Source organism: Andrographis paniculata, unplaced genomic scaffold, assembly GCF_009805555.1.
Source record: "Andrographis paniculata isolate CXL003 unplaced genomic scaffold, ASM980555v1 Contig43END, whole genome shotgun sequence".
Taxonomy (NCBI): Eukaryota; Viridiplantae; Streptophyta; class Magnoliopsida; order Lamiales; family Acanthaceae; genus Andrographis; species Andrographis paniculata.
The window spans coordinates 1403252-1416205 of NW_026137577.1; the positions used below are offsets into that span (position 1 = coordinate 1403252).

At 37.6% G+C, this 12954-nt stretch overlaps 1 protein-coding gene across 1 annotated transcript; it reads right to left on the reverse strand.

Annotated features, from left to right (window-relative positions):
• Positions 1-1938: 1938 nt before the first annotated feature.
• On the reverse strand, positions 1939-12553 carry LOC127251208 (protein RNA-directed DNA methylation 3). The gene is made up of 19 exons (XM_051274803.1): positions 12202-12553; positions 9798-10012; positions 9549-9704; positions 9192-9350; positions 9018-9101; positions 8497-8564; positions 8072-8413; positions 7944-7995; positions 7690-7848; positions 7444-7587; positions 7172-7268; positions 6926-7069; positions 6796-6850; positions 6645-6694; positions 6463-6529; positions 5813-5849; positions 5678-5729; positions 2327-4914; positions 1939-2197 (listed from the first exon to the last, which is right to left on the reverse strand). Exons 1-18 carry the CDS (start codon positions 12404-12406, stop codon positions 2345-2347), a joined length of 4656 nt encoding a protein of 1551 aa, XP_051130760.1. The 5' UTR covers positions 12407-12553; the 3' UTR covers positions 1939-2197; positions 2327-2344.
• Positions 12554-12954: the final 401 nt, after the last annotated feature.

Sequence of the window (12954 nt, forward strand, 5' to 3'; positions counted from 1 at the left end):
CTTTTTTTAAAATCTTTGAATTATTTTGTATGTAACAAGTTTGAATTTGAAGCTCTTGAAGCCTAGTGATTTCTACAATGCAGATTTTGATGAAATTTGTGGATTTTTTTTTTTTTTTTTTTTTTTCCTTTTCTGTTAATGAGTTTGTGATTATGAATGGATTGTTGATTGAGATCATTTTTGGACTCATTTCTTGTCACTGATCATAACCAATCGTTTTTGGCTAAAAAATGATTGTGCATTTATCATATTTGGGAAAGCATCTAGAATAAAAGTGCAAGGCTCAAGAACATTAGAACTTGCGAAAATGGTTAAATACAATCAAGAGGAACATCACCAAAGAGTAAAGCCACAAGTGAACAATCATACATTATACGTTCGCCCTCTCTATTTCTATTTTTAGCAAATTTGTTATCTTAACTATGTTGACAAATAAACAAATAATATTATTTATATTTAAAATTTCTCAAAGTTTTAATTATATATAAATAAATAATTTTTTTTATTTATTTGTATTATATAAAAAATTTTTTATCATATTATATATTATCTCCGTCCAGCTCTGACTTTAAGGGTCTTATTTATTTTTTGCGTATTGATATTTCAATATGAATTATTATATCAAAAACGTATTACAAATTTAAAAAAAAAATATATTACAAAAATACTTCTATGTTTAATAGAAAAATATTTGAATAAAAAATTATACAAATATTTTGTACAATAATACAAAAGATAAATATAACTTTAAAAGTGTACTTTATTGAAAGATAACGGAAAAGGTCATCCGACCTAGAAGGAAAAGAATATTAACATAATATAAAATACAATGGAGAAACTGACAACACATAATATAAAGATACTCACTATATCTATCTCTATATTATATGTTTGTGTTATATTATTATAATCCATATACGATGTGTATTTATATGAGTTCTTTTATCAATTTTTTTAAAATTTATACTATTTATAAAAAAAAATTCCTACAAATATTATACTAAAAATTAATTTACATTCAAAATATCACATAAATATCTATTTATGTCATATAATACAACTATTATAATTTAAAACTTTTACCACTTAAATCCAAACAAAAAATCCAAACCCCAATCAAACACCATTATCTTATGTTCTTTTGCACCAAACCCTCAGTGTTATACTATTTGGAAAAGATTTACTTTCTTCTTTTCAAATCAATCAGAAGAAACAGTGAAACACACCCTTGGTCTAGTTAGAGCCGTTACACAAACCAAGCCGTTCGTAGCTCGGTTTGGTTCGGCTCAATTAAAGCTCGTTCGCGAATGTTAACGAATCGAGTCAAATCGAACAACATAAATATACTCGTTTGGTTAACGCAAACGTTCGTTAAAATAATATATTTATTATAAATATTATATATACATATAAAATTATAATTTATAAATAAATAAAATATCAATTTAAAATAAATAAATAAAATAATTTTAAATTATATATAAATAAAAAAAAAAATAAGACAAACGAGTCCGAACACTACGAACAAGCTCGAAAGCTTAAGAAACAAACACGAGCCTTGTTCGCGAACGTCACAAACACTTAAAATTCGACTCAGCTCAGCTTGTTGATAGCTCTAGGTCTAGTGGTGTGGGAGATTGAACTTGTGAAATATTAGTTCAAACCTCACACTTTGCAGAATATTAAGTTCGACCGGAGGTTTACCCAGTGTACACTTTGCGGCCAAACAGGTCCGGACAGGCAGGCTGAAACAAGCCTGGTCCGGTTCTAAAAGATTAGCCTAGGCCCAAAAGAAACTCACTTAAAAACACAAGACCACTAATTTTTAACCGATCCCAATCCTGGTCAGGTTAAGCCCAACTCACTGGACAACTTAAACAACAGATGTTATACATATATATATATATATATATATATAACCCAAAGCAAAAGAAAATCTGTCCCAGAAAACATAACATAACACCACAAACAAACAAACAAACACTCAGGGAAGGGAACTAACTAAGGAGGACATGCAAATGCAAATGCAATTCTACTTGTGTTCATCATCACACTTGTTCCAAATCTAGAAATAGAAAACAGGCATCATATGCATACATAATAGAGAGAGAGAGATACTAACTGAGTTGTTTGTTTGCTTGTGCTAGCCATCAACATATAACCAACATAAACGGCTACGGCAATATCAACACCCTTCCTGCATCGAAGAAAACAGATCAATTCAACAATGTCATGGCCACATAGATACTACCACAGACATCCATCCTCCTTTAGTAATGCATTAGCTTCAACAATCAATTAATTATATGGGGATTCGATTACTGACCTCACTCTACAAGTAATATTACCATCCACCCTTGGAACCCCAGGAGCTATTTGCCGGTTTACTCCACGGATCATCAGACTGTCCCTCATCCTTGCCAGAATTCTTGCTTCCCCATCCGTCACTAGCTTCCTTCTTGTCTGCTTCGGGTTTAGGTTGACCCCATCCGCCCTTCTGGGAGGCTTCTTCACCTTGTGGTTGACCCCATCCGCCCTTCTGGGAGGCTTCTTCACCTTGTGATTGACCCCATCCTTGACCGGTATTGTTGTTATTGTTGCCTCCCTGGCCCCAACCACCCTTCTGGGATGATTCTCCTTTCGCCTGACCCCAGCTGGAATTCGTATTATTGCTGTCATTGCTTCCCCCGTTCCAACTGCTCTTCTGGCTCATCGTTTCGTCTTTAGATTTACCCCAGCTTGAACCTGGACCTGAACCTGAACCCCAGCCCTGGCTTTTATTATTGTCTTCACCTCCTCCTCCTCCCTGGTTCCAACTACCCTTCTGAGATGTTTCGTCTTTAGTTTTACCCCAGCTTGAACCTGATCCCGAACCCCACCCCTGACTTTTATTGTTGTCTTCACCCCCCTGGCTCCAACTGCTGCCCCCCTGGGGTGTTGTATCGCCTTTCGACTGACCCCAACTTGAACTGTTTCTTTGGCTCCAACTGCCGCCATTGTCGGAGTTTTTCCATCCCTCGCCATCATTGTTTGAGCCTTTATTCCAGCTGTAGGATTTATCCTCGTTTGAATCATCACCTCTGTTATTCCAATCTCCGCGGCCCCTGCCTCTAAAACCACCTCTGCCGCGGAATCCCTCTCTATCTCCAAAGCCTCCTCCTCTGTCGGATCGTCCTCTACCTCGAAAACCACCCCTGCCACCGTTGAAATCACCACGGTCAGATCCACCTCTACCTCCAAAACCACCACGATCAGATCTGCCTCTACCTCGGAAGCCACCACGATCGCCTCTTCCACCCCGACCACCTCTCCAACCTCCCCTTCTCCCACCATCATCGGAAGGGTTATCTAGATTGTTACCATCTCCAAATCCACTTCCAGAACTCCAATTGGTTTTGCTGCTCCAACCGCCACCACCACCACCATCATCGGAGGATTTGCCCCATCCACCCCCACCACCACCACCATCAGAGGATTTTCCCCATCCACCACCACCATCAGAGGATTTTCCCCATCCACCACCACCCCCACCACCATCATTAGAGGATTTGCCCCAACCACCGCCGCCGCCACCATCATTAGAGGATTTGCCCCATCCACCACCCCCGCCACCATCATTAGAGGATTTTGCCCATCCACCACCGCCGCCACCATCATTAGAGGATTTGCCCCATCCACCACCCCCACCACCATCATTAGAAGATTTGCCCCATCCACCACCGCTGCCACCATCATTAGAGGATTTGCCCCAACCACCATCACTACCACCACTAGAGGGCTTTGCCCAGCCACCACCACCATCATTAGAGGGTTTGCCCCCATCACCACCCCCAGAGGATTTGCCCCAACCACTGTCACCACCACCAGCATTAGAGGGTTTGCCCCCATCACCGCCCCCAGAGGATTTGCCCCAACCACTGTCACCACCACCAACATTAGAGGGTTTGCCCCAACCACCATCACCACCACCATCATTAGAGGGTTTGCCACCAGCATTAGAGGGTTTACCCCAACCACCGTCACCACCGCCAGCATTAGAGGGTTTGCCCCAACCACCATCCCCCCCGCCATCATCAGAGGATTTGCCACCATCATTAGAGGATTTGCCCCAACCACCACCCCCACCGCCATCATCAGATGATTTGCCACCATCATTAGAGGATTTGCCCCAACCACCACCCCCATCATTAGAGGATTTGCCCCAACCACCATCACCACCACCATCAGAGGGTTTGCCCCAGCTGCCACCACCATCATTAGAGGGTTTGCCCCAACCAGATGAGCCACCAAGGCTGGAGGATTTAGTGCTGGACCCCCAGTTAGAATTTGCACCACCCTCACATCCAGAAGCTTTATCACCATCTTTATTAGCAGATCCTTGGTTCCATGCTGATATCGCATCCTTTCCAGAAGTATTGGTGCTACCCCAGCCGGCTTGGTGTGTATTATCTCCCTTTTCCGCGACACCTTCACCTCCACTGCTCCACTTATCCGCAGCTCTCCCCCAAGACTCATCTTTGAGTGTCTCGCCAGACTGGTCCCGTGGAGCCTCAGCAGTTGTGCCCTTGCCCCAGGCTGCTTTACTTCCTGAAGCATCACCTCCACCACTCCACTTATCTGCAGCTTTACCCCAGGAATCATCTTTGAGTTTCTCATCAGATTTGTCCGGCTGAGGGTCAGCAGAGGCCTTGCCCCAAGATACTTGGCTTCCAGAAGTACCACCACTGCTGTTCCACTTTTCAGAAGCCGCACCCCAAGTGCCCTCATCACTGGACTTCACTGCAGCTTTGCCCCAAGAATCATCTTTGAGTGTCCCACCAGCTTCATCAGGTTGCCTTGAGTTGGCAGCAGATGCACCCCATGATGAATTTTGATCCGTAGTTGTTTTAATATTCCAGGGAGAATCTTCAGCATCTGCATTATAGTCAAAGAATGTTGGCTGAAAGCAGTATCACATGAAAAGAACATTTGCACTCCTGCTTTTGCCAAAACAAAGGGGCTTGTGTCCCCATCAAAGGATACACACACACAAGCTCAAATACAATACTTCAGAATAAAACTCTTTGACTTCAAAATAAATAAATAATCAAATATCACTCTAACCAATTATGTACCCTATGCAACTTCAAAATGCTATACAGATATTCGCCTTAAATGGTAAAATCTATACACCACAAAAAATAAAAACAAAAGACTAATACCAATCAGATACTATCAAACCATCTTATCAAGACAAACTTTCTACTACTGATCTGTCCACACATAAATGTTGAATTTGCAATAACAGACAAGTCAACATATCAGGATCAGACAAAATATATTACACTGCGATGGCACAATAAAAAAATGTTAACCAAATGAAGCTATAGAAGGCAGTCATGCATGCTCAAAAGATAACACACAACATGAAAGCATTAAGTAGTGCATACTGCATATGTCCATCAAACAAACAGACAAATGAAAAATAAATCAACAATGTTCACATGGAACAAAAAATTCCATGTTTTTACCCAACTTAGACCCATATAACGTATGAGGTGCTTCAAAACCACTAGATTTAACCATTTTCGAAGCAAATCTTATTACAAATTGTTAGATTAATATATTCTAGATAGATTCATACCTTGATATAGATAGAATTATTAGATAGATAGATTGAGGCACTAAACCAAATTACCTTTCTTGGCATCAACATCCATGGGATTACCAGAACCAGGTTCCTTTGAAAGCTGAAAATTTTAACAGCTAATCAATATGCTCTTTGAATGAAATAATATTTATAAACCTAAATCATAACTGCTCTATAACTAACCGAGAGGTTTGATGAAGGAAAAGATGACCAAGTACTCCTGCATATGCATATTGTCCCTGTTAGCTTGATACAGAATGTAGTATATAGACTGACAAAATAGGTCATCCAGAACACAAATAAGCAAAGTGAATCTGTTTGACAAAATGCTCAAAAAATAAGTATTTCACTCAGCAATAGCTTATCTAGGCTTTATGCCTAGAAACTAAATAAACTTATTACTGGGTATTCTCAGGAGACAAGACATTCACATACTTTCCCTGAACACTTTAGAAAGTAAATTTTATCCACCTTTTTTAGACAAAATTGAGAACAAAATGCACATAACACACTCTCTACAATAACAGGTACTTGTAAACAACTTATTTTGTCAATTTAAAGGTCCAAAATTCAATGCATCGCCAACACATACCACAGATTGTGCTCAGTTCCAAGCAAGACCAATAGTACTATTCTTTCATTGCAATTACTTCAGATATTGAGACATCATAAGTGCGACTTAACTAAAACTATGAAGGTAAGATTGTACATCCTCCTGAACTAAAGTGTCTTAGGTTTGAAACTAAATTTTTTGAGAAATTTTACAGGCACACCAAAAAAAAGTATACATGTATAACAAGTAAAAGGGATTCGAATATGCATTAATGTTCAACCTTTCAGTAGATGATCCTGTATTCCATTTATTATCATCTGTTGACACTGATGCCCCACCAATCCAGTCTTTGAGACAGTAATTATATATCAAAAGACAAGATAAAAATGGTTAAGAATAACAAAAATTACAAGTAAATAGAAGGGTAACCATTACGAATTTACGACATTCAAAATATTCTACCATTTGCTTCATCTTGTCCTCCAAGAAAATCAAACGTCTTGGATTCCTCTCTGTAAAGTACAAAAAATAAAAAGGCAGGATTATTGAAAGCATCCATGAAAATCCATAAGCAAACAGCAAAACAAAAAAAATATATTAAATGCAAGAGTACCCGGGGGCTGGTGCAGGATCCTTTTTAAGAACTTGGGACAGATGATCAGATTTTACTGCAACGGCATAACAAATAATTTTAGATAAGGACTTGTATAACATCACACCAGATCCAATTTCTACCACCATACCTGTAAGAATTCTCTGCTTGGAATCTAGCTTCACAGTGATATCACCTCGACGAACAGCCAAAACTCGACATAGATATCCCTTCAAAGGGCCCACACGGATTCTCAGTAATTGGCCAACAGAGAACTCTTCAGTGTCATCATTATCTGTATTGAAGACATCACAGATGTCACTAAGCAATTTGATGTTAAACATCTAAGTGTGCACATTAAGCAACAAGAAGAGGCCATGTAACAGTAAGCAATTACTCTTATTATTGTCCTCTTGCCAAGTTTGCTTAGGTGACAAAGGCGATTTCGGAGATGGCATTGAATCTGTAAAACCTGAGGAACCTGGGTCACCACCCTGAAAAAGAAATGTAAAATGTAAAGTTGTTAAATAAACGAGGGTACCATTCTATTCTTGTACTGCTACAAATAATTTCTCAAAATCACCAGAAAAAATGACTTAAAAATTCATCAAGATATGTATATGTAAAAGTACCAGGAAGTAGAAAATCAACTCTATTACACATGCAAACCTTTGTATTTGAGGGATCACCAGAAACGTTTACTTTCTCACAATCTTGTGCTTTGACACATGTATAGCCATCATTCTCCTGCTCACTTTCATCATACAAAAAGAGAACCCCTTTGTAAATTTTTTTAACAATTCCTTGCTTGTCCTGAAATGTTCAAAATAATAAAACAAAAATGTTCACTAAGCTTCATAAATCCAATAAAATATTAACAATTGGGAAGTTCTGTAATCTAAAATGCTGCAAAACCTTTAGTGGACCATCCAATATTCGAACAGTGTCATTAATTTTCAAGGTATTTGAGTTCTTATCCGACACGGAGAACAGTTTCTTATCAAATGATGCACTTTTCAACTCTGTTGGTTTACTGTTAACCACTAATGGTCCTTCTGAGCCTTGTCTTAAGACCTAAAATGAAAAATTGATCAGGTATACATCGTAAGATATTGATAACTGCCAGAGTTTATAATAAAAGTAGCTTGTCAACGCAAGAGAGTTAGCACCTTGATTGTACCATCCTTATCAAAGCCAATGACAACACCAAAATCCTTCCGACTGAAAATTTTTAGCATGTAAAGTTGTTAACAAGGGCGGTTGTTAAATCCAAAAAGAAAATTAATTTTAGACGTACCCAATAAATACTAGATCATGCAGTTCAAAATTACTTTCCAGACTAGTACTAGACGATCCCTCACATTTCCCACCACCTTTATCCGGCTTAATTTTCTTAACTTCTTGTTTCTTATTTTCACCAAATAGATCAGAAAGCCACTGAACATCAATAGATTCATCCTTCTTTGCAGGCTCAAACTTCAAGAGCTCATCTTCAGTAGGCATTACACCCCAAAAATTCAATGAGTCAATGGGCATCTTTTTGTACAAATAACCATCCTTCAGCATCATCTCATTAAAAACCTCATACGTGTCCTTAGTATCACGGTCTTGCCTAACTCGGATAAGAGGACGGAACTCCCTGAATGTGCAGGATAAATCAAATCCATTGCATCAGCATAACAACAAAAGAGAATACTACAGAGTAGAAGTATAGAAAATTACTCAAGCTCTCTGGAGCTGATCAGTCGTTGTGGTGGAACAGCAGTCCTCTTAGCAGCAACGCCTCCACCCTATAGAAGCATTAAAATATATGGCATCAGCCACCTTCTATCAGATTCACATGCAATAGTTATGTTCTCAAGAAATAGGAAAATACACAAATGCAAATAGTTGTTGGGGAGCATAAACAATCAAAAGAAAAAAATACACAATAAGTGAAATGATAGTTTTAGCCATAGGAGAAGTCAACAACAATTCATCACTTCCCAGATTTATTCACAATTGGTTCCCAGCAAAAAAAAAATAATCATAAATAAAAAATAATCAAATTAAAATTAAAAACAAAAGAATAAAAAGAACTCATGAAAGTTATTGAACAGAGTAAAAAGTTTCTCTACATTAGCATGTGTGTTTGTGCAGGCGCATGAGCGTGTTTACACTTATACATCTATAGGCATTTGATTCAAAATGGAATGGCAGACATCTCACAACACCTGAAAACAGTAAGAAATGAATATTCTTACAAATTTTTCAGCCATTGCTTTTAAATCAATCCTTGGAATCAATTTCACAGTTACTTTCTTCCGAACTTCATTGACATGTACAACCTGACATATATTGGTGAAATTCACAGAGTTAACAAATTGTTTCCCAGAAATACCAATGAAATATATCAATGTTAGCAGATAGTTTCCCACCTGTGCAAGATCACGTTTATACCTTCCACTCTTCACTCGGGCCCACATACCCTTAGAGATTCCAACTGCTTTGTTTCTTACCGATAGCAAACGGGAAATTTCATTAGTTGGAACCTCCATCACTTTACTGGAATATACAGTCCCAATCCCTTTACATGCCTGCATTTTCAAAATTTCAGATAGCTCTGAACATTACTAAGAGTTCAAGTACATATATGATATATATCAATACACCCGCATGAAACTGTTCATGCATGCATCTAACAAGAAGCCTCAAATGTAGATGGATTATATTCAAACACAATTACTTTAACTAAATATAATAATCAGATACTCGAACAAGGGCAAGAAAATCACCTCATAGATGTCATGCTGTCTATCAGCTTCAATAAAAATAAAGCCCTTCAAGTGATCAACAGCACATGCAGATACAATCTGCAGCTTAGTTCCTTTTTCCTTCAAGTCTACAAATTTTTGCATAAGACAGAAGGCTGAATGCCTCTCACGTCCAACCTAGGAGAAAATTAACCATGAAACAGAAGCATTGATGAAGAATTTAATATAAAACCAATCAAATACATAACACCTAAACTCAGAATCATTTACCATGCATTTGACCCTCCATATTTTGGGATCCTTGTCAGTGGGCAACACGTCAACAGTGTTCTTGAAGTCATAAGCATCTGCTCCATAATGAACAAAGCCAGCTCCTGGTTTGTATCGTTCTTTCAACATTTGTTCAAGCTCTTCTTCCGTCATCTCCTCCGCCTTGATACGTATAGAAGGGTCACGAACTTCCATAAGCTCATTCTCAGGTTCCTCTTCCAAAATGTACATATATATTAAGGTTTATGAATTTAGTTAGAGAAGTAAGAAAGAGTAATACTCATTCAACCATAGAAAAATATAACAAAAACTTCGACTTAAAGCAGGAAGTAAAATACCAAGTCACAATACACATCAACATTTGAGGATAATATATGAGTTATGCAGTTCAGTTAAGGACTACAACATACTCTTTTATTCTAGGAATGTCCTTTTTAACTTTAATAGACAACATATGGTAGCTACAAAGGATAAACAGACTTATAACCACCACAGTTGGGAGCAACCAAAACTTTAAGGAATAGATAAGGTATGAAACAATATCAAATGTAATCAACTAGAAGCAAGAGTATATAAATTGTAAAGATAGATATACAGCTCAAAAGTCAGAATATTCAGAGCAATTGAATGAACACCAAGATTCACATCTCCAGTATATCAAGAGACGGGCTTATATTGCTCCCAAGATCACACACTATATTTAATACTAGTGCCGGCGATGGTGGAAAGATATACAAAAGAACATTGGAATGTTCCAGGTGCAAAGTCAATTTGAGAGTAGAATAATACCAGAAAAAATTGTGCCTCGAAGGGGTAAGTTATGTTTGACAGTTCAGTCAGAAAGTATTTAATTGAAGAATTAGTTTTCTATTTGTTTATTGGTGCAAAGAAAAATGTTGATTCAGTAAGGTAAAAAAATATATTAGATTGAGAGGATGGCAAAAGATCTTCATTTTGTCAATCATATGAAATTGTTAATCAAACAGCAGAGAAGAATGGTATAACAAAAAGAACTTCAGCATTAAGTTAACAAATGCACACAGATCAAAAACAAATATCAAAGTTACAATACCGACTTCCATCTTCACACCACTTCCCTTCCTCTATGAAGTGCCATATTTGTGATTTGTTCTGCTTAAAGGCTTTCCTAAACTATTACTTTTCACACAAATACTCTGGTAATGAGAGTATTAGACAACAGTCCAAATGCTGAACAACTCATTTAGAGAACATTCATGAAACATTAACATCTAAACAGCAGAATTTGTGATTTTTAATATTTTGTATTCCAAATAAATACATAGAAGATGATTACGAGAAAAAAAAAAAAATGAAACTATTCCAAGAAAAACAATGAAACAAACCTACTGAATGTAAACTATTCCATAAAGTAGTTTCCCATAGAACATCACGAGGGAATTAGGAATGCAAGAATAAATTTAACTCTTCACGAATTCAACCACCACATCAATTTCAAATAATTGTCCAAAAACACCACACTAGCACAGTGACATGAAAACTTCAAATCTTCATGAAAGTCAGAACAGATGCCTTGAAACTCAGTTGCTTGTTCCATTTAGAAAGCAAATCAACCTTCATCGGTTTAGTTTCTCATAAGCCATTGCTAAATCAGATTCCAATCTACATATTTCAAGTAAATATATATATCTAACCCAACATAAGACAAACATCTTGGTAGAAACATGAACACTCAGATAAATTTCCAAACAAGTAAGTATTAGTGAGCTAGCCAACAAAACAATTTAGCTTCAAATATCTAAAAAAATCTCACTCACACATGTAAGGTGTAGGCTCAAAAACAAAATTAATCCCAACACTGCAAGACACATAAAATAACCATATGTCACCGATATGGGCAATGAAATCACCTCTATCGAACATTCTGGTTACTGCTGAAATATAATTTCTCACACAGAAACACACAATTCAGTAGGATAAAATCACTATTGAGCATATCCATCTCACAAAGTTCGCCCATCTAACTGGCCATGTTAAACCTTAAAATAGACAATACAAGAAGCATCAAACATGAGGCACATTAAGTAAACAAACAAAACAACTCACATTTCATCTCACCACGCACAAACCTTGTTTTTAAAACCCACAATACTTCCCACAAAGAGCCAAAAAGAACAAGCATTTAACAATAACCCACCAGCCAAAGGCCCCCAAATCCAAAACATAACACCCAAAAAACGCATGTTACGTTAGAAACCCTAACCCAAAAACTCAATCCAAATATAAACCCATTACGAAAACGAACACACACACAAAATGTACTCAACTCATTTCCTAAAATCAACCAAACAAAAACACATAAACCGACGAAAACAAGCAAAAGCAGCACCGGGCACAAAACCCAATGATGAAGCCAGCCCATTACCATCGAAATCAAACGAGGAATATTCGCTGGACTCTTCATCATCCTCCGCCGTGTACGCCGCGTCATCGATAAACCTAATCCCGCCACCGCCACGGTTCTTTCGCTTCCCACCCGTCTTATCAGGATCGCCTCCGCCGCCGCTCCATTTCCTCTTCCCTTTCCCCCCGTCGTCAGTGACCTTCTCTTTACCCTTCCTAGAAACCATTGTAAACCCTCCGAAATTCCAAACTCAGTGCTGATTCTCTCACACTACCCGTCTTTTCTCAAGCCCACCGAATTCAATTCTCGAGACAAACGAGGGAGAGGAGTGAACTGGTGAGAAATGAATTTGAAGTGAAAGCGAGAAAACCGAGAGAAAAGCAGACGGTGATTTTTTAGTATGAGCCTTTTCATTTGAATGGGCCAAACAAGTTTCCCGGACGGGTCGGTCCGATCCGGTCGAGCCAATTTTACCCAAATGGTCTGGCCCGGACTAGATTGGCCCAAACTTATTTGTGGTGTGTTTGTTCGGGGGATTGGACTATTCATCCAATTTTTTTCTTCCAAAAATATTAAATCAAACATCTATTTTTTATTTTTTATATTATACTAAAAATCAATTTTACATTCAAAACATCACATCAACACCTATTTATATCACATCATACAACTATTCAAATTCAAAATTTTTACTATTCAAATCTCAACTCAAAATTCAAAACGCCAAACAAACACACCATTGGTCTATATTTGTTTTAATTTTAGCCTAGCTAA

Bases quoted from the DNA above. Each gene is read 5' to 3' on its own strand.
- LOC127251208 (XM_051274803.1), bottom strand. From the start codon at position 12,406: ATGGTTTCTAGGAAGGGTAAAGAGAAGGTCACTGACGACGGGGGGAAA. The intron at 9,705-9,797 runs GTAAATGATTCT...ATTTTCTCCTAG, and splicing joins TATGGAGGGTCAAATGCATG to GTTGGACGTGAGAGGCATTC. The intron at 8,565-9,017 runs GTAAGAATATTC...ATGCTTCTATAG, and splicing joins AAGCAATGGCTGAAAAATTT to GGTGGAGGCGTTGCTGCTAA.